The sequence below is a fragment of the Poeciliopsis prolifica genome, unplaced genomic scaffold, assembly GCF_027474105.1.
Source record: "Poeciliopsis prolifica strain line A6 unplaced genomic scaffold, Auburn_PproV2 SCAFFOLD015, whole genome shotgun sequence".
NCBI classification, from domain to species: Eukaryota; Metazoa; Chordata; class Actinopteri; order Cyprinodontiformes; family Poeciliidae; genus Poeciliopsis; species Poeciliopsis prolifica.
This window is the reverse complement of record NW_026562390.1, coordinates 9,958,171-9,976,470: the sequence shown is the minus strand read 5'-3', so window position 1 is coordinate 9,976,470 and position 18,300 is coordinate 9,958,171. Positions and strand designations below refer to the sequence as shown.

The window sequence follows — 18,300 nt, the reverse complement described above, 5'->3', positions numbered from 1 at the left end:
TACTGAAATTGATCAAAACAGAAGATTACTTTTCACATGTAACAGGACTGTAATGAAATAGATTACAAACCCCCGTATGGTTTTAAACTCTTCAGTCAACTATGTCAAATCAATTCTGTATATTGAGGTCAGCTCTCAATATTGTGAAGGGCTTCATTGTGCTGGATGACTAAACCCATGATGTCAATCTGCAGTCACAAGATACTGTTATGTTTTAACCAGAAATGATGTTGTCTTCTCTCAGATGTGTAGATATTCTAAAGATAAAAATAAATTATATAACCTATACTTAAAATTCCCAGAGAATTCATTAAGAATAAAAAAAAACATGACTTTAAACTAATATCTAATTTCTCAGAGCACTGCATAAAGGTTTGTCATAAAAATTATTACAAATAAAATTCTGTTTCTTCTATTTAGTTGTATGAAAAATAACAGTAAAGTTGCATTATACTTGTGAGTAAAAGGTGTTCTCAGTCAATTTAAACACTCTTGACAACATATTTGTTTATATTCAGACAACACAGATATTATATATTAGGTGTGCATGTGTTTATTGTCAGATACCTATGACTGAAAGGATTTGCCTAATCAGCCAACCACAAGATTTAATCCCTTTATGTCAATTTGAACACCTAGAGGTTTAAGAAACCTACACTGACTAACTACAGCTTTGAAAAAGTGGGTACTTTGATCTTCAAGGGTTCTTTCTCGCTTCATCTGACTGTGACCTTCATGGATGCACTTAAAGAGGATTAGAGTATCTGGGTTGTTTCTTGATGACGGGGTAGCATAAACTAGAATATTTTGGAGCGGTGTGAAGCAGAAAAATGCTGGCTGACTTGTTATTCAGGTATGTGGTATAATCAGAATCTGAGTGCATTGAGGAAACCGGCACCCAGAATTATTTGCAGACACATTTTGCATTTGTTATGCTCTCAATGGTTACAAAGAAAAAGCTACATGTGGCATCTGTTTAAACTGACCACAGAGGATATCGGTAATACAATACTGTGTTAAGATCAAGGAGGGTTTCACTCGCTGATAAAAGAATTGCTCCATCTCACACACTTGCAGGTGTATCTCAGGGGTACAGAGTAATTCTCTGCTGCTAGTGGAACCAAAATCAGACTGAGGTCTGTGATCCAGTTAACACTGTTCTTTTTATTTTTGTTCAACCTCCTTTCTATTCTTTTCTCTTTAATCCTTTTTCTTTCTTTTTGATATTCTATCAAAGTGTTTTGTGATAAAAGAAGTTCTTTCTGCAAGCATGAAAAGATTTAGTATGATATAGTATAATGTGAAAGAAAGGCAGCCTTTGGAAAAACCCTTCATAGATTTTCTATCTTCTGTGAAATTAGTCAACCGGCGTATATCTTTGTGAATCTTCTTGAACTAACTTCATCTCATGTAATTTCTTCATTTGAACATGTGCTGATGGATATAAGTTCACACTGTTTATATGACTGTGTAGGGATATAAATGCATGGAAAGTGAGAGACATGAAATGGAGAAGCGAGAAGGATGGGAAGAACTGTAGAAGTTTTGTTTCCTTTTGTTTACTTTGCTTTCTTAAAAACTTTGTTAGATGGGATTATGTGAAGGATGTTTGAATTCACAGTGATTTGAGGCATTAAAACTGGACTTTAAAAGCAATTTGAAGGGAAAAAAGATGGATGTAAGCATTGGAAAGGTTTTTTTAAAGAGCGATGGTCTCGATTAGGATCTGTGTGGAACTTTCTGTAAAGAAAGTCTTATTCGCAGGTAGATCTGGGGATTACATTCATGACATGCTGTGCAAAACTTTTGAACGATCCATTGTTTTCTTCTGCTTTGCTTTACAAGTCAAAGTGAGTTTGGTCGTCAATTTTGCATGACAGGTCTTTCAAACAAATGAATGAGTCACCAGTAGACTCCTTCAGAAGTTGACAGCAGAGGAAATTGAGGAAATAATTTAGCAATTTAAAGGAGCATGTACACATTTAAAACATACAGAATCAGCCTTTAAGGAACAGAGTTTGACATTAGCATTGAACTAAGTACAACTTTGATGGTTTTGGATTCTCACATTTGTGTTCAAAAATAATAAAAAAGAAATTTCAATGCTTATGTTCTTGTTGGTTTCTATGTTAGACTCATTTGAGTTTAATTTACAAGCCAAACAAGCTATAAAATTATCTTTATATGTTTGAATGAATGTGTGTTCATGATAATCAGACTAGATAAAGACAAAATGGTCTAAATTGAATATATGGAATGTAAAAAGTTGTTTTTTGTTTTTGAAATTGTGACTTTCATTTTCTAAATTATGAAGTCCAGAAAACAAGACAGGGGAGTCCATCATTTTATCAGTAGGTGGATTTAAATTGAAAATATTTCCTGAATTTTTCAATATTTAAATTTTCAAAATATGCAAAGAAAACTTTGCATATTTTATGCTGAACTTTAATAAGCATAAGAATATCTTCAAATATCTAAAAAGAAAAGAGTCAAGCTTTTGAGTGGTGCTTTAGTGCGTGGAAAATTCAGGTTTTGTTCTTTGTGAGCAGCTGGATTTTTTCTGTTTTGCTATTTCACTTTGTCTAGCTTAAAGCAGCAAAAGCTTAGACCACAAACTAACTTTGTAGGCTTGAGTTGAGGAAAAGTTCATGGTTTGGTCCTCATTATTTGGGAATCCAAACAGCATTTTTTTAAAAAAATGGTGGAATTTGATGCCTGAGGTTGGAAGCTGAGCTTGTGAAAGACAAGTCAGACTTTCTCCTCCTTTGTTTGGGAAGCTCATGTAGCTGCCTGAGGGGGATGCAGGCTTCTCGTTTTCTACTTCTGAGTGTCCTTAACCTTCCTGTGATCCCCTTTTAATGGTTCATAGTACCGTTACAAGCAGGACATTCAGACTTCTCAGTTTTCCTCTGGGTGCTTGGGAGGTATTTTTAGAAAGAAATGTACTTTTTGTAAAAGCAGGGAAGGAAATAAATTATAGTAAAGCCACTGTGACTTGTCCTTTTTCATATATACATCATGTCTATATTTTATGGAGAGTCACTGTTTTTGATTACCTCCTGAAGATCATCATATTTTCAGTATGTTGCTTTGCAACCATTGCTAATTTCGAAGTATCATGGGACATTGTTATCATGAGATCATGTGGGATTTTGCCTACAGAAGCTGCAGCTTCTGGTTCTTTCTGGAGCTTGGTCAGCCCATCTTACTCAGTCACACACAACAGCTCTTCTCTATTAAGGTTATGGTCCAAGACACAACTGAGTCACCTGTCTTGTCAGATACACAATTCGTTTCGCATTCCTTGCACAAAGGTATGTAAACAGAAACAAACAAAGAAAAAAGCCACATGAGCTTCATTGTTCAAACTCACAATTATTCCTTATCCAAATATATAAAACAATAGCAAAATGCTTTTCTTAAAAAGAATAAAGTTTTTGGCTATTCTTCTTTAAACCATGTCTTTCATTAGGTTTTCTATATATATACAAAAGAAAACGGGAAAGCTAATGTGGAAACAGCCATCTGGGGTGTAACAACTCTTTGCTTCTGAGCCTCAATTCATGCAAGCACATGTGTATTGTGGATATGCATATGCACAATGCACATGTTCTTGAATGCATCGCAAACTCAGCAATGACTCAACAGAGAAATGCCTCTCTTACTGACTCAATTAGGCAAGCAAACAAAACCTGAACTAAACAAGCAGGGAGAAGGAGATGCGGAGTGAAAGCCCGAATAGATGAAGGTGACAAAGTGGATGAGACAAGCAGAAGGGAGGAGGGAAGTCAGTGAATGGCAATGACACAGAAATGAGACGAGTAAGTGGGAGAGGAAGGGAGACGTTTGGAGTGGAGAGGTTCAGTGACTAAATTCTAATTAAAGCCACGCTACTTCATCAGAAAAGCCGGGGAAAAAAAACATTTAGCTTGGTGACTTTCTTTTCCATTATATGTGATATTGATGTATCGCTTTAAAAATGGTATCATTGCTTACATTTAGTGGTAGAAGGCAGCCATGCTGGGTTCTCAGATTTGGCTCATGTGAGTTATAAAGCCTCCTCACAGTGAGTGTATATATTATGAACAAAGCCAGCCAGTCCAAAAATGAAAAGTAATGGCAAGAAATATAGAAACCAGGTAAGTACAATCAGCAGTATGCAGAGCAGCTGGGGGGAAATCAGTGAACTAAAGGATGAATAATGGGCAGAGCAGAAACTGAATGAAAACACAGAGGACCTAAGAAATGTTCACAAATCATTACAATGTTTTAATATAGTTAGGATATTAACCAAACCTTTTAGCACACTCTGTTCCTGTTGATCCAAAGGAAAATATTTAAGTATTTCGAAAATTAAAATGTTTTTCCTAAATAAAAATAGCATTTCCCACATCTACCCAGACATTTCTAACTCCCACGTGTCATTAAAAAAAAAAACTCTCAAGAAAGAAAACAAGTTAGCCTCTCCACTAACACCGCCCTCACACATTTTTAGAGTGACCCTTATAGCCTTCAGCAGCAGCTGCTGGTCTTTTTAGCCATATTTTTATATGCTGAACAAATAGCCGGGTTCAGTTTTGTTTCCTCAATTAGGCTTAGGTCTCAAGTTTAAGAGATAAATAGATCAGAGGGGAAAAAACAAACACAAACTTTTAATTTATATCATCTACATATATATCAGCGCTGTTCCACTTTGTGACAAACAATAATATTTTGAAAGTCAAATGTGCTGCGGAGGAAAAATAGCCCTATTTCCTACAGTCTGTCACCCAGGGATAATCATGTGACCTTGTGTGCCCCATAGTTACCACAGCAACAAGAAACCCATCCCAAAGGGAGCAGCTGCACCGTGCATTTTCCAAAAGCTAAAGGTAGGTCTTGTATAACTTCCCAGGTCATTATATCTTACCCCGAAACCCTTCAAGCTCACCAGAAACAAGGTGCCATCTTTATCTTCCCTTCTTTGCTGCATCACTTCTGTTTTCAAGAAAGCAATTCAACTGATAAGATCCCTTGCATACGTCTACTCTACCTATCCGGAGCAACTGATGGTTCAATGAATTAAACATCATGCTAAATTCACCTTTCCCATTCACCGCATTAAGACCAACTCATTTCAATTAGACAAGCTGTCAGAAATCTTGAGCGCTAGCATACAGGAGCACATAAACTCTCCTCCTCCTTGCTCCTTCCTGTCAATATATCCTCTCTCTTCCACTCACTGACTCTGATCTCTATAACAGCCGTTTGGCCGAATATCCGAGTGATGCAACGTTTGACTCGCCTTTACCCTGTTCAATACCTTCCTTTACTCACTGAGTGATCTCATTGATTTCTTTAAAGGATGTGTAAGGTCAGACAAATTTGGAGAACACGTCCTGTTTACATAGCCCAGAGGGCAAACTTAAAACAAACATGTCAATACAAAAAAAAGAGCAAGAACAGGTTTAGAACAGGTTTAATCTTTATTTTTTCACTGTGCGTTATCTTGTTCCAAACATTCAGTGAATCATCATGACTGCATCTGTGAAAAACGATGCAGTCATCATTAAGACCAACTTAATGATGAAATATAGAATATTCTAGTTTTACTTTATTTTCTGACTGTATATATACATATAATATACATTTACTCTGGCTAAACCAGATTAATAGGGAATGGTTTGAAAACAGAGAGAGAAAAAAATTTGAATGTGAGCACAGACCTCCATGTAAATATTTTCCAGGCATCGAGAAAAACTGAAAGTGTTTTTCCTGCATTTCTGTCTGAAAGAATGTATTTTAAAAAAAATAGGTCAACCCCATATAAATAAAGAACTAGAGCTATAAACCAACCTTCACACGAATAAGAGAAAGGTTGGATTTTTCTCAACAAAATGTTAACAGATGAGAGACGATTCATGATGATGCTGGTTTGGTCTTATTGCACCCATGTTTCAGTAAAACCTGCATCTGTCTTTTACTAAATCATGTGGGAAAATGGTTTCCTGTCACATTTACAAATAATAATAGGGGATCTCAAACATTTTAAAAACAACTTAAAAGGAAGTATTCCTCCACTAAGTGGCAATCTTGTTTTCCAAATACCAAGTAATCTCTTAGTTATGAGATCATTTTCCAACTTTCTAAGCACTGATCTCTCACCTAAGAAATATCTGCATCAAGTTTGGTGTACATTGCTAGTTGATGATGTAACTCCACTGCAAGCGAAGCACCATTTTAACTCCAATTGTCCTCGGTTGAACTTAAATTATCCTTCTTCTCCATCTTACCTTTCTTTATCAAACAGCATGCTATTATCAAATAGCATGCTGTAAATGAGCAATTCAAAGTCCCCTATTAAAAATAGTAAGTATCCAAAATGGCTTACAATCTGGAAGGACCACATCATTTCATATTTTCTGTACAATGCGTTACAAAGGCAAAATAAGGCCCTGATTACAAACCCATTCAAGGTCACTTTCTGGGTTCCTCCTTGAAAATATTACAATTAGATCTATATCACAAGGATTTAATTTTTCGACCAAAATATGTAAAATTTAAAAACAAGGTCAAAGTCTTTTATCAAATAAAGTTATTTGATTATGAGGGGAGATCTAATTCAGAAAGCCACCAAAAATATTCCGTTAGAGACAGGATTCGGATGATAAATGACTCAGCACAGATGAAACACCTGGCCACTAAAGGCCCACAATCCAAAAGCAAAATATTCAAGCAGATATCAGTCAGCACTTGGAAGCTTCATCTCATGGAAAATAATTGTTAGAGACTCCTTCAGGGACGCAAAGCTGCTGTTTTCTTTCCTTAAGAGTGATAGAAAAACTTGTTTGTGAGCTTTATTTTCCACCAAATATAGTCACACACACAAGTTGTTTGTTTGCCTTAAGTGATATCACATGTTCCAATCTACATCACAGGTTTTTGCATAAACACAGTCTCAGATGCTCACGATCCATTTTCCGCATTCCTCCAATCACATGTTCTACTTAACATGAAGCAGTTCTGTACACTGCATCTTGTAATATCCAACAAGATGTTATTCCAGGGCCTTTATCTGCGAGACATTATGCTTCTCTGCCTTTACGTCTGTGTCATCTAAATATATATTAAAAATGTAACATGTGCCATCCAGAACGATCTCCAATCTGAAGGTATAGGAGTCACAACCGCTTGCTGCTTTTGCCAAAGGCCTTTTAAATGGCTTGAACAAATAGATGATCAATCCCTAAATAGCCTTATTATATTCACTGCAATGCGCCAGACTCTTCTGGCGATTATTTCACCGAGTGGAGACGGGTGAGATAGTGATAGTTATTTATTTACCATTGTGATCCGACCAAAAGAGAGGAAGAAAAAAAAAACAAGAAAAAGGAGAACAAGGAGCAAGGAAGGAAGGAAGGGTGAGTGTGTAAAAGGTGTTGTAAATCATAAAAGGGAACATTGAATCATAAAAGCTCAATGTACTACCAATGCATGAAAAAGATTATTGACCTATTTAATCTTTTTTTCTTCTTTTTACAATCAGTAGTTGTAAATTGTCCCATTAATTTTTAACTTTGTGAAGCAGCAAAGTAAAAAAAAAAAACATTTTTGTTCCAACAGTGAAATTCTGAACACATATTTTAAGTGCATCTTGTTGAATGTTCAAAACAAATGTATCTCTTGCATTTTACTCCATAAAATGCAGTAAAATTTGCAACACATCAACTTTGTTGTGTTGTACTATAGCCAAATATTTAACAGAAAGACTTTAGAGTGACTTCATATTTGGAGATGATGGTTAATTATTGGGAAGTCTAAGCTCATAAATCTCTCATGTTCATGAAACATGAAAAGCAGAACATTGGCTTATCTTTGTTTTTCTTGGAATAAATTGTGAAGTGGAAATTTGGGGCTGAATCTACTTAATAAGCCTAGTACAGATTTTCTTTCACTCACCTTTTTAATATCAATATTCATTCACTGCTTTAATATCAATATTCATTCACTGCTTATAATGAAACTGACAAGTTATTTAATTAACTGATGCACAATTTAATTCAATATTCAGAGAAACAGGAAGCTAAATTAAAAACTAGAGTAAATTGTGAAATGAATTAAAATTATTTAAAAACCTGCTATGTCACAGATGACTTTACTGTAACATCTGCTCTTTTTGAGCTTCTGAACCTCGTTGTTGACATTGTTATGCTAAAGCTAGTATTTTATGTGTACAGTTCAGTGAGGAAAAACCAGTTAATCTAAAAGCTAACCCACCCTCATTCTTACAGCCACATCCAGTGTTGTAATGAAACAAAAATTCAAGTGTTCAGTCATTTAGGGTAAAAAAAGTGGGAAGCTTGCAAAACTAAATGTGAAAGCTTGGTGGGCGCAATGTGTTGTGTGTGTATTTGCTGAAGGAGGAACTGCTGTGTTTCACATCGCAGGCAGTGTGATTTTGTGGAAATTTTGAAGCAACATCTCAAGACACACATTTAAGCATTTGCACACAAGAGTCTACCACATGGACAAAGAACCTAAAGATACAAACAAATTTGTTGCCAAGTGAGATTTGAACAATAAAGCCAATTTATGTTTTGGAGAAGCCATCGCAAAATCTCAATCTTATAGAAATTTGGCCAGCTGCCTAAAAAGGCAACTAAAAGCCAGACTTAGTACCAACCAGTTCTGTATGGACGATTGAGACTAAATCTCAGCAAAATATTGTCACCCAAGTCAAACAGGTAAGAAGAAATCCCACCGAATATTCAAATGTTGTAAATTCAAAGAAACTAGTAAAAATTATCTAAATAAATCTTTCAAAATGTTCTAAAATTGATAATAACTGATCTAAAATAGAAAACTTTTAGTCTGATATAAGAAGGTGAAAAAGTATAAAGTATACAAGAGACACATTATAAATATATATATATATATATATATATATATATATATATATATATATATATATATATATATATATATATATATATATATATATTATATAAAAAAAGTTGAAACCAAATCTTGCATTTCCTGAAATATATTATATATATATATATATATATATATATATATATATATATATATATATATATATATATATTATATATATATATATATATATATATATATATATATATATATATATATATATATATATATATTTCAGGAAATGCAAGATTTGGTTTCAACTTCATTCCTAACTGTTTATTTTTGGTGAATTTCTTTTTGTTGTATCTAAAGAAAAAGTAGACATTATTAAATAATAACTCTAAAACAAATTGACTTTGTCTTGGAGGCAGCTTTGCTATTTTTGTCTCAAGTTATTTATTTATTCACTGATGACTTTTATATACGTCTGGATACACAAATCCTGACAATATAATTTATATTTTCAAAGCGCTTGAATCCCTATATTGACTGCATCACACTTTTCTGTACAACTGAAAAATTATGTTTTTAATTGTGATGAATGGATGCAAGAGGCATAAAATAATAATAATAATAATAATAATAATAATAATAATAATAATAATAATAATAATAATAATAACCATACTGTTGTCACAAATATGTCTATTGTATCATTGTATTTATTAAAATATCCAGATTAAGATAAATGTTCTATTTACCAATCTGGTTTTATTAGTTTCTGTTCTTCACTATTTAATGTTTCCATTGTTCTGGTTTTATTTGAGTTTAATCATAATATTCAAGTATCTATATATAGTTCTAGTAATAAACCACAACTTATGTTTATGTTGTTAAACATAAAATGGAATGGTGTGCGAAGCACTGTGGGAAAACCCTTAAAGCAAATGTCATGCTTTCACAGCTTTTAAGAACTAATTTTAACAACAATAACCTGAAGCAGCTGTGTTTCATATGCGGTCAGATGTTTCTCACATTGCTGCAATGAGCTTAAAAGCTCATTTCCTTTGGGTCATTGTTTTATAGTAGGACTAAAATATGTCCAAGCTTCAGTTATTAGACAGAGTAACATATATTTACCTCAAAATAGTTCATTGTTAACTCAATGAATGCTAGGTGTCCTGCCCATATCCTTTTGCTTTTCACTTTGTGCGTGATTATTAATAGTGGTGCTGGACTCACTGATGATTACTTAATCCAGTAAATATGAGTAGCGCAATCTGACAGCAACTGTTGCTAAGACTCATAAGAGGGATTGTGCTTTCCCACAATGACATTTACCTGTAGCAAACTCTTTGAGTAGTTCAAGGTTTGGTTAACTCTTGGGTCAGTCATAAATCATGGAGTTGTACCAGGTACTTGGCACTCTAATTCAACTCAACATCTCTTATTCACACAACAAAGTTATAATGATCAATGCACATGAACACACTTTGATACTTAACGCTAAATTTATTGAGTGGAATAGTGTAGCCCATTTCTAGTCTCTGTTCTGCAAATTTATGCGCGAAAGAACAGGGAGACCTTCTAAGAACAAGCAAAGCACTGTCCACGATAAGCAGGGAGGGCAGGAGGATGAGTCTAGTTTGCAAAGCCATTATTGGTGTAAGCTGCGAGTTCAAAGAGAAAATGTCATTGACGTAACTTGCCCCATGACGCTAAACAGCTGAAGACAGTATGACCACTGAGGAAGATGGGAAAAGACCTTAACAGAAAAATATATGAGAGCATAAATGAGTTTGAACAGTCACCTTCAGAGGACTTGTTTTCAAATAGGGTGGTAAGAAGCATAACATTATAAATTTCAAGATTTTGGTGATGTAAAGGTAAATATCTGGAAAATAAATGATGCTCCTGGCGTGATGTTTTGCGTACCGTGGGTATGTGCATGTATGTTCTATTGTTTCTCCTGTTCATTGTGAGTGTTTTTCTGAGTGACAAACAAGGCCTTGTTATGTATGTGACTCTGTTTCCTGGGTTATAACAAACATCTCATTTGTTCAAGCTGAGACTGCGGAGCCAGCTGATAATTCCCAATCATGCTTGTCTGCATGTGTACGCAGCATCCTGGGATAGACAGATGTTTGCTGGTGATTATGAATAACTGTAGGACTCTTGTGGTTACATCCAGCCATGATGTTCTAGATTTAACTCCCTCCAAAACAACAAAAAAATGATGTTACTGATTATTCTGCTGCATATTAACAGTCACACTACACATCTTGCATTTAATTCTCCTCAACTTGTTTTTTTTATCCATTGTGAGAAGAGAATTACCCAACAACTCTTCTAATGAGGAGAAGCAAAAAGCAATTTTCTCAGTGTGCTTCCTGTTGTTTTTCCCTGTGGTCCCCCACTTTGCTCCCTCCTCTTGTTTGTATCACTTTCAGCCTGACTCTGACATGGTTTAGAGTATGTCCTTTTAATGGCCATCTTCCAACACTATGACTTCCCAGCTACATGACAAATTAACTTTTATTGCTGGGACATAGCCAACAAGTAGCACTAAACTTAAAGGACCAAACTAAGGGTGAAAAACTCTTGTTTATGCACCGTGAGGTAGAATCAAAAGGACAATCACATGAAAAAGAGACAATAAAGCTACAGAAGAGAAGAACTGGAGGAAAAAGGAGAGAAAATAAAGGTTAAATGGTGGGTAAGAGAAGGTTGAATGAATACAAAGTGGATAGTTCAGCTATATGTATACTCTTCATCTGGGATGGCCATAAGTTTGTCTCGTGATAATTTGCCGTTGATAACTTTTTGCCGTCTTTTCTCTCATCTCATGGTCTTCTCTCCTTCTTCTCCCCATAATGAAACCCTATACTTGTCTCCCAGCTTTACAACAATATCAGGATGTCAAAACTAACAGTATAAATTGCTGACTAATCATTTACAAAAAATTGCTCCCCAAAGAACATTAATGATGCCATGAGAACAGAGGAAAAATAAAGCAAGAGTACAGAAACCCTACCTGGCAAGACGAAGCAGTTCTAGGTTACAATCCACTAAAGACAGACAGAGGCTCTCCACACATCCCCATTAAAGTGGCCTACTTCCGCTGTCACACTGGTGTGTGACTGTGTCTGACCAGCTGAGCTGGTGTGTGATTCTGTCAGTGTGGGCTAGGCCAACTGAACTGTGCAAATCTACAGAGTCTGAGCGAGACAGAGAGAGAGAGAGAGCAGGAGAGAGAGAGAAAATGCCCAAGAGACAAAGTAGGTAGGCTCCCAAGCTGCACAAACAAGTGGGAAGGAAAGGAGAAGCTGTAGAGTGGGGAGGAGACAGAGATAATGAGAAGAGGCTAACGAATGGAGAAAGAGAGAAATATGGCTTTCTCCAGAACAGAGTGACTGCTCTGTGATGCCCTCTGTGATTGCACGTGTGTGTCTGCAAATATTGTTCAGCATGTGTGTGTCCATATTGCGTCCATTTGTGCCTCTACACCACTCCCGCCCTCAGTTTTCTTTGCAAAGACATTAAGGCACTACAGTATGGTCCCACAGGATGCACAAAGAACACAATGGACACATAACTGCTGTAAAAACAGAAAAGCACATACAGGGAGAAAAACACACACATCAACTGAGTGCACATAATGCAGCTACTGTTAAAGAATCACCATGTATAAAGCTGGACGGATGTCATATTTTAAAGGGTTTGCATCTGGAGGGGAGACATTCAGTTTCTGTGCAGCAGCTGTTGTGCTCGCAGCCCTAAAAGGCAGTTTATTATAAGGTTGGCTGCAAATGCAAACAACATGGTTGGCTACAGGTTATTAAACTCTCTTTCTGTACAAATTGCTGGTACTTTAGAGCATTTTATAAATCTTGATATGGATTTTTTTTGTGCTTTGAGCAAAATGATAATGTAGAACAACCCCATCACAATACTGCATGTGAAATCTGCAAGTGATCAAAATCAAATGTCAAACTTGTATGGTGAAAACACGCTCAATTTTACATATTTAATCTTGCATATTTTTTTTCACAATACAAATGTCACTAAAGCATTTATTCAACAAAGTTGTTGCTGATAATCTTTTGTTTCACAATAATCATATTTGTTTCCTAGTATGAACTCTAAGGGTTTATAAATATAGATATGTTTGTGCTCTGTAAGCGCTCAGTCAAAGCCTGCCAAATTTCCAGACTTGGATGACATGAATGGAACTTCTGTAAATGAACAGTCTCAATATAGAAGAGGACTGGAAGGATTTCATGGAGGTTGAAATGTGTAATTTATGGCTGCATATTTGTTACTGTCTGCAACCGTCTCATTATTAAGCAGACTGAAGGATTTTTAGGTACTCAAGTACTCAGGTACAGAACAGGCTTTAGTTGAATAGACAGTTATTGTGATGATTCTTTAGGTTGTTTTCACTATATTGAAAACTGCAGAAACAACAGCAGCAATATATATTAGAGTTGGTATTAGTTTATTTCATTTCTTAATTAGATGCTAGAAAAGCTAAGACTTTCAGTGATTAAGATGATTTTGGTCAAGCCAGACAAATACCTACCAAATTTTTGACATTTCTTGAATGGATTTGTTCTTCTTTTACAAGTAAAATTATGTTTGTAACATTGGAAATGCATATTAAAGTAGATTTCAAAGTGGAGGTAGGAACCCCATAGGGTTCACAGTTCAATAAGCACAGTCTTGAGGAAACCAAAGTAAATCAAGACATGATTTTTTACAAGCATCTCAATGCTATCAATCATATAAGACATAAAAAACAACATTCAAATATAAATGCAATATACTAGTAGCTCTTTGTATGTCCTGAACTTATAACTACTGTTCACATCCTGAACTGATAGTGAAGCTCCCAAAGATTTAAATTGCTTTTGTGGGTTCTGCTAAACTATCATTGACTCTACTTTCTGTTGTAGAGCTAAATATTTGTATCTCAGCCAAAGTTATAAAGACTTTATTGTTTAAAAAATAAATAAATAATAATAAAAAAGTTAAGAAAATTATGATAAAACATCTACAATGAAATGTCACTGATTTTCAGCTTCAAAAGTGATTTTGTACTTTATATTAGACATAAAAAATGTTGGTACTGTGTCATCTACCTCAAAGCAACGCTAATCTTTTTGGGGTGGCACAGAGAGAATCTGCAGAATCTGTGATATGGGATAAAGATAAGTGTAATGTCAAGTTGGCATGCAGTCTCAAAGACTTAGAGCTCAAGATACGGTCATAAAACTCGGATCTGGTCATTAATTTAAGATATTTAATTCCAGAGAAATTGTGTCCATTGATTACTGAAAAAGGCACTGAAACATAATTTTTTAATAAACTAATAAATTGATACTCTTTTCACATTGTTATCTTTAATATATTTTAAGAAACATCTGTCTCATTTTCAATCATGAACTTTGTTTAAGATAAAACAATAATTTAAATGGCACTTTGAGTCCAAATCTGGTTGAAGTATGAACAATTCTGATCTTAGTGCATTCAGCATCAACAACAATAGTTTCAAAGGCAAATAAATTCAAAATAAGCCTTTCAGAAATTGGTGAGTCAGTCTTCAAAAAACTTATCTCGAGCGGCCGACACTAGCTCACGGCATTTATTCTTTCATTCATTCTCCAGTCCCTGAGACGGTTATCTGAATAAACAATAACAGAGATTGACAATGAAGAGAAGATTACACACATCTCACACACTGCCCTGGTCATAAACTGTCAATCACTGAGGAAATCTAAAAGCTGTAACATGGGACTACAGTCCAATGACAAAGCAAAACAAAGGAACACTAGTACACGTTTCTTTAAAAACACAACTGTGCACTTCATGCACTAAAAGCAGATATTAAGCCTTTCTGGCTGTGGAACATCAGGAACTCGAATCAGTCAAAAACTGAACAGCAGGAGAACAGAAACAGGAATCTCTACCAGCAATAAAATAAAACAAGCCCAAACGAAGCACATGCCTAAAATCTAATCACCACATCAAAAGTCTCTGAATGAGCTCAGAGTGAGAATCCCAAAGAGGTTCATCTACGTTACCTTAGACACTGGCATCTGGACAGGCAGCGCTGTTGCTTGTCTGAATGAGTGTATAAAGTGTGTTGTTGTTGCTGTGTGTCCCAGTGTGCGACGCCAGTGTTCATCCACAAACACTGCCAGCAGCCGCACAAGTAGATGCAGACTACTTATCCTGAGATTTTTTTTCTGTATTTCTGTGTGTTCCTCAAAAACAATTCAGCGCTGCTTTTCTCCTCCTTGCTTCTTGTTTCTTGTCTGTGTTGTTGCTGCAGTCCCGGCTTCTGCCCCAGCTCAGTGATAACGTGCATGCCAACGTGTGCGCAAAAGACAGCGAGAAGGAAAAAGGTGGGCGGAAGGAGGGGGGCTAAAAGAGGGATTTGGGAAAAAAAAAAAAAAAGAAAGATGGAATCAGAGGGAGAGACGGAGTTGTGAAAAGGAGGAGTTGTGAAAATGTGATGTATTAAAAACCTTTAGAAGAGGGTGTGGGGGGGGGTGGCTGATGGAAAAAGATCAAATACAACTAACTCTGCTGAGACCAAAGCAGCCTGTGTCCTTCATTCCCTCCCTCCCTCTTTCTCCCTTTCTATCGCTTCCCCCTTTCTTCCCCAACTCGCTATTTTTAGAACTTGCTCGGCCGTGAATCAAAGCCTCAATTTAAAACCTGTAAAGGAGCAGAATGGTTAGGGCAGTGTCTTTTGCTTCTAACGAGACACACACACACACACACACACACAAACTAACCTGCTTTCTTTCACTGTGTCTGCTTTGCACCTAAAGGGAGTCATGCAAGCTATTCATCTGGCCTTACCTAATCATATCATGTGCTAATATAGAAAGAGCTGCCTAAATAGCTATTTCAAACCCCGTTGGCTATACTGATTGGATTGCTGTCCTGCTATTCCTATGAAGCCAAAGGTATGGGAGAACATACCCAGATGAGGCATGAAGTAATGAGTGACATTTAAAAGGTAAAAGATCAACTTAAGGGAAGCTAGACTTCATTGTTTTCCTTTTTTCCTGATTACTCTTTTTTATTGGCTGGCAAATTGTTTACAATTCTAAATGTCACAGCTGTATAAATGCTTGTATTAATCAAAAAGGCTCTTTGGATCAAAGTGAGCCTATTAATGTAGGTATTAAACTCTTATCCCAGTTCCATTACATGCTTGGTGGAGCAGGCATCATTTTTCACTGTGAAGAATGTGCATAATTGAACCTGAGAGGGATGGACTTCATGCTCTGCATTCCCTTCTTAGGACTGAGTCTGCACGGCTCTTATCTACAGCACCTTCTGTGGGGATGCTTTTCCATTATGTAATCCAGTTATGAATAGTTAAAAGGTAAGTTAAAATCAAGCTAAGCAACATCCCATCCTGGGAAAATCATTAATTCTTTCAGAAAGTCAGGGGAATTAATTCAGCACGGCACGTCGCAATGATTAACACTGTTCAGCCTCGTTTATGTTTGTTTTTGCATGAATGTGTCCGTGAACATCAGAGAGGAGAAGGTGCCGGGTGATAGAAGAGGAGACAAAGTGTAGTGGTACTCACAGAGAGCAACGGAATGAAAGTGGAAGAAAGAATCGGTGCTTTTCCTGCATTCAGTGTGAAGTCGCAACTCGGATTTGGGATTGACGTCACCTCTAAGCTATGCCTCTGGGAACTGCTAACTGTGAGGATAACTACTACTAGCAATACAAGGCAATACCAGAGCATTTCTCTCTAATTAAAGGTTCCAGCACTAAAGAAGCATATTCACAAGCATAGATAGTAATGTTTTATTCAATCACAAATTACTAGAGGTGCAAATTAAGTTGTGGGAGTTAATTAACCATTAATTTCCACAACCTTAAATATGCTTTAAATTCAAAGCACCAATAATAGAAACTAAAAAAATTGGGTGTTATCTTTTATTTTTCAACTTAGACTATAGAAAAAGACTTGTGAGAGGAATTGAAATGTTTCATTTATTAACATAAGAAAATGTAAAGACCTAAAAGAGAAAAAGCAGAAATAATAAAACCAAGACAAGGCAAAAGAAAAAAAAGGATTGCTCTGTCACTTTAAATTTTCAACCACAGAGAAGAAAGTAGAAGAAAGAAAAAAAATCAAACAAACATGTAGTCAAATAACACCATCTGTGTGCAAAAGTAAAGAAAAGATTCCATTCAACCTTAACCAGTCTCAGACATGCTGATCTTTTCTAGTCCTTTTCAGTAGTTTTCATGCCTTCTGTATTTTTCCAATCTTTGATGTTGTGCTCTGCCACAATTAATAAGCTATTATAGCAAACTAGCACATTTATAAATTATGAATGGTCCGTCATCTTTCAAATATTTCAGAAAGGTAACTCACATCTGCCATATTCAAATGAGTGAGTGCTAAATCTGGATGTCAAGACAACATGCCCCAAAAATAGCATGCTGTGTGAGTGGTGTGTGTGAGCCTGGATGTGTGAACGGAGGTGATGAGCAAAGGAAAGACGAATAGAATTCATCCATATCTAATTAGAGACACCGAGGGGGAAACTGCTTCAGCACAGTGAACCAACAAGAGCAGGAGGCACGTTAATTACTCTATATGTGCAGCTTTAGATGTTTACCGTGATTAAAATTATGTTTAGATGTTGTAAATTCAAGACTAAGGGCGGCGACTGAGTAGAAAAAGAATAAAAACTTGAAAAAGTTTTATAAGTTCATGTGTCACTCCCCATATTTTTATCTCTTCTTTAATCTTGTCTTTCAAACAACTTTGAAAGGATGAAGAGAAATCAGAGCTAATATTTCTGTAATATTGACCTGCTGACCTAATGTCAATTGGCTCAATCCAGATGAAGCAGTAATATGTACAGCTGTGTAAGTTGATACATCAATCTCAGAGTGAGAGTCTGCAAATAATCTTTTTTTAAATTTTAATCATAACATTGTCAGGGTTGTTGATTTTGTTAAATGTTTAAATGCCAACATCTAAAACTGTGTGCACACCAATCACAGATGCATCGAAGGTGATGCAGCAAATCTAATATTTGAAAACAATGATTTCCATAAGGATTTTACAATAAGAAAAGAACACCAAAATTAATTTAGTAAATTATAAATTAGATACAGCTGAAATGTGACAAATCTGAACAATCAATTGGTGACACATCATAGTGAATCACTCGATGGTTACGATGCTAAAATGCAGCACAATTGAACTAGACAAGAAAAGAAGACAAACACTCATACTCATCTGGATGAGGTTAAAGGTTACCACAGCAGCATGGTACAGATGTTTTGTTGATTTACAGAAAAATGTTTTCAGCTACTGAACCACTGATAAAGACTTTTGAGCTTGACCAACTCACTTCTTGAAACATTTAAACAAGAGTGAAATTATGCTTTCAG

At 35.7% G+C, this 18,300-nt stretch overlaps 1 protein-coding gene across 6 annotated transcripts in view; it reads right to left on the bottom strand.

The window, feature by feature from the left end:
• Positions 1–18,300, bottom strand: part of rgs3a (regulator of G protein signaling 3a) — a 110,721-nt gene that overhangs the window by 35,425 nt on the left and 56,996 nt on the right. Inside the window, exon 1 of one of the 6 annotated variants that reach the window (XM_055040467.1) lies at positions 14,937–15,208. The exons of 4 other annotated variants lie outside the window; for them this stretch is intronic. In XM_055040467.1, the coding sequence (XP_054896442.1) occupies positions 14,937–14,951 (15 nt within the window). In that variant the 5' untranslated portion in view covers positions 14,952–15,208. Of the gene's footprint in view, positions 1–11,887; positions 12,056–14,936; positions 15,209–18,300 lie in introns of those variants that run through there. One more of the 6 variants, XM_055040468.1, reaches the window with a different exon arrangement.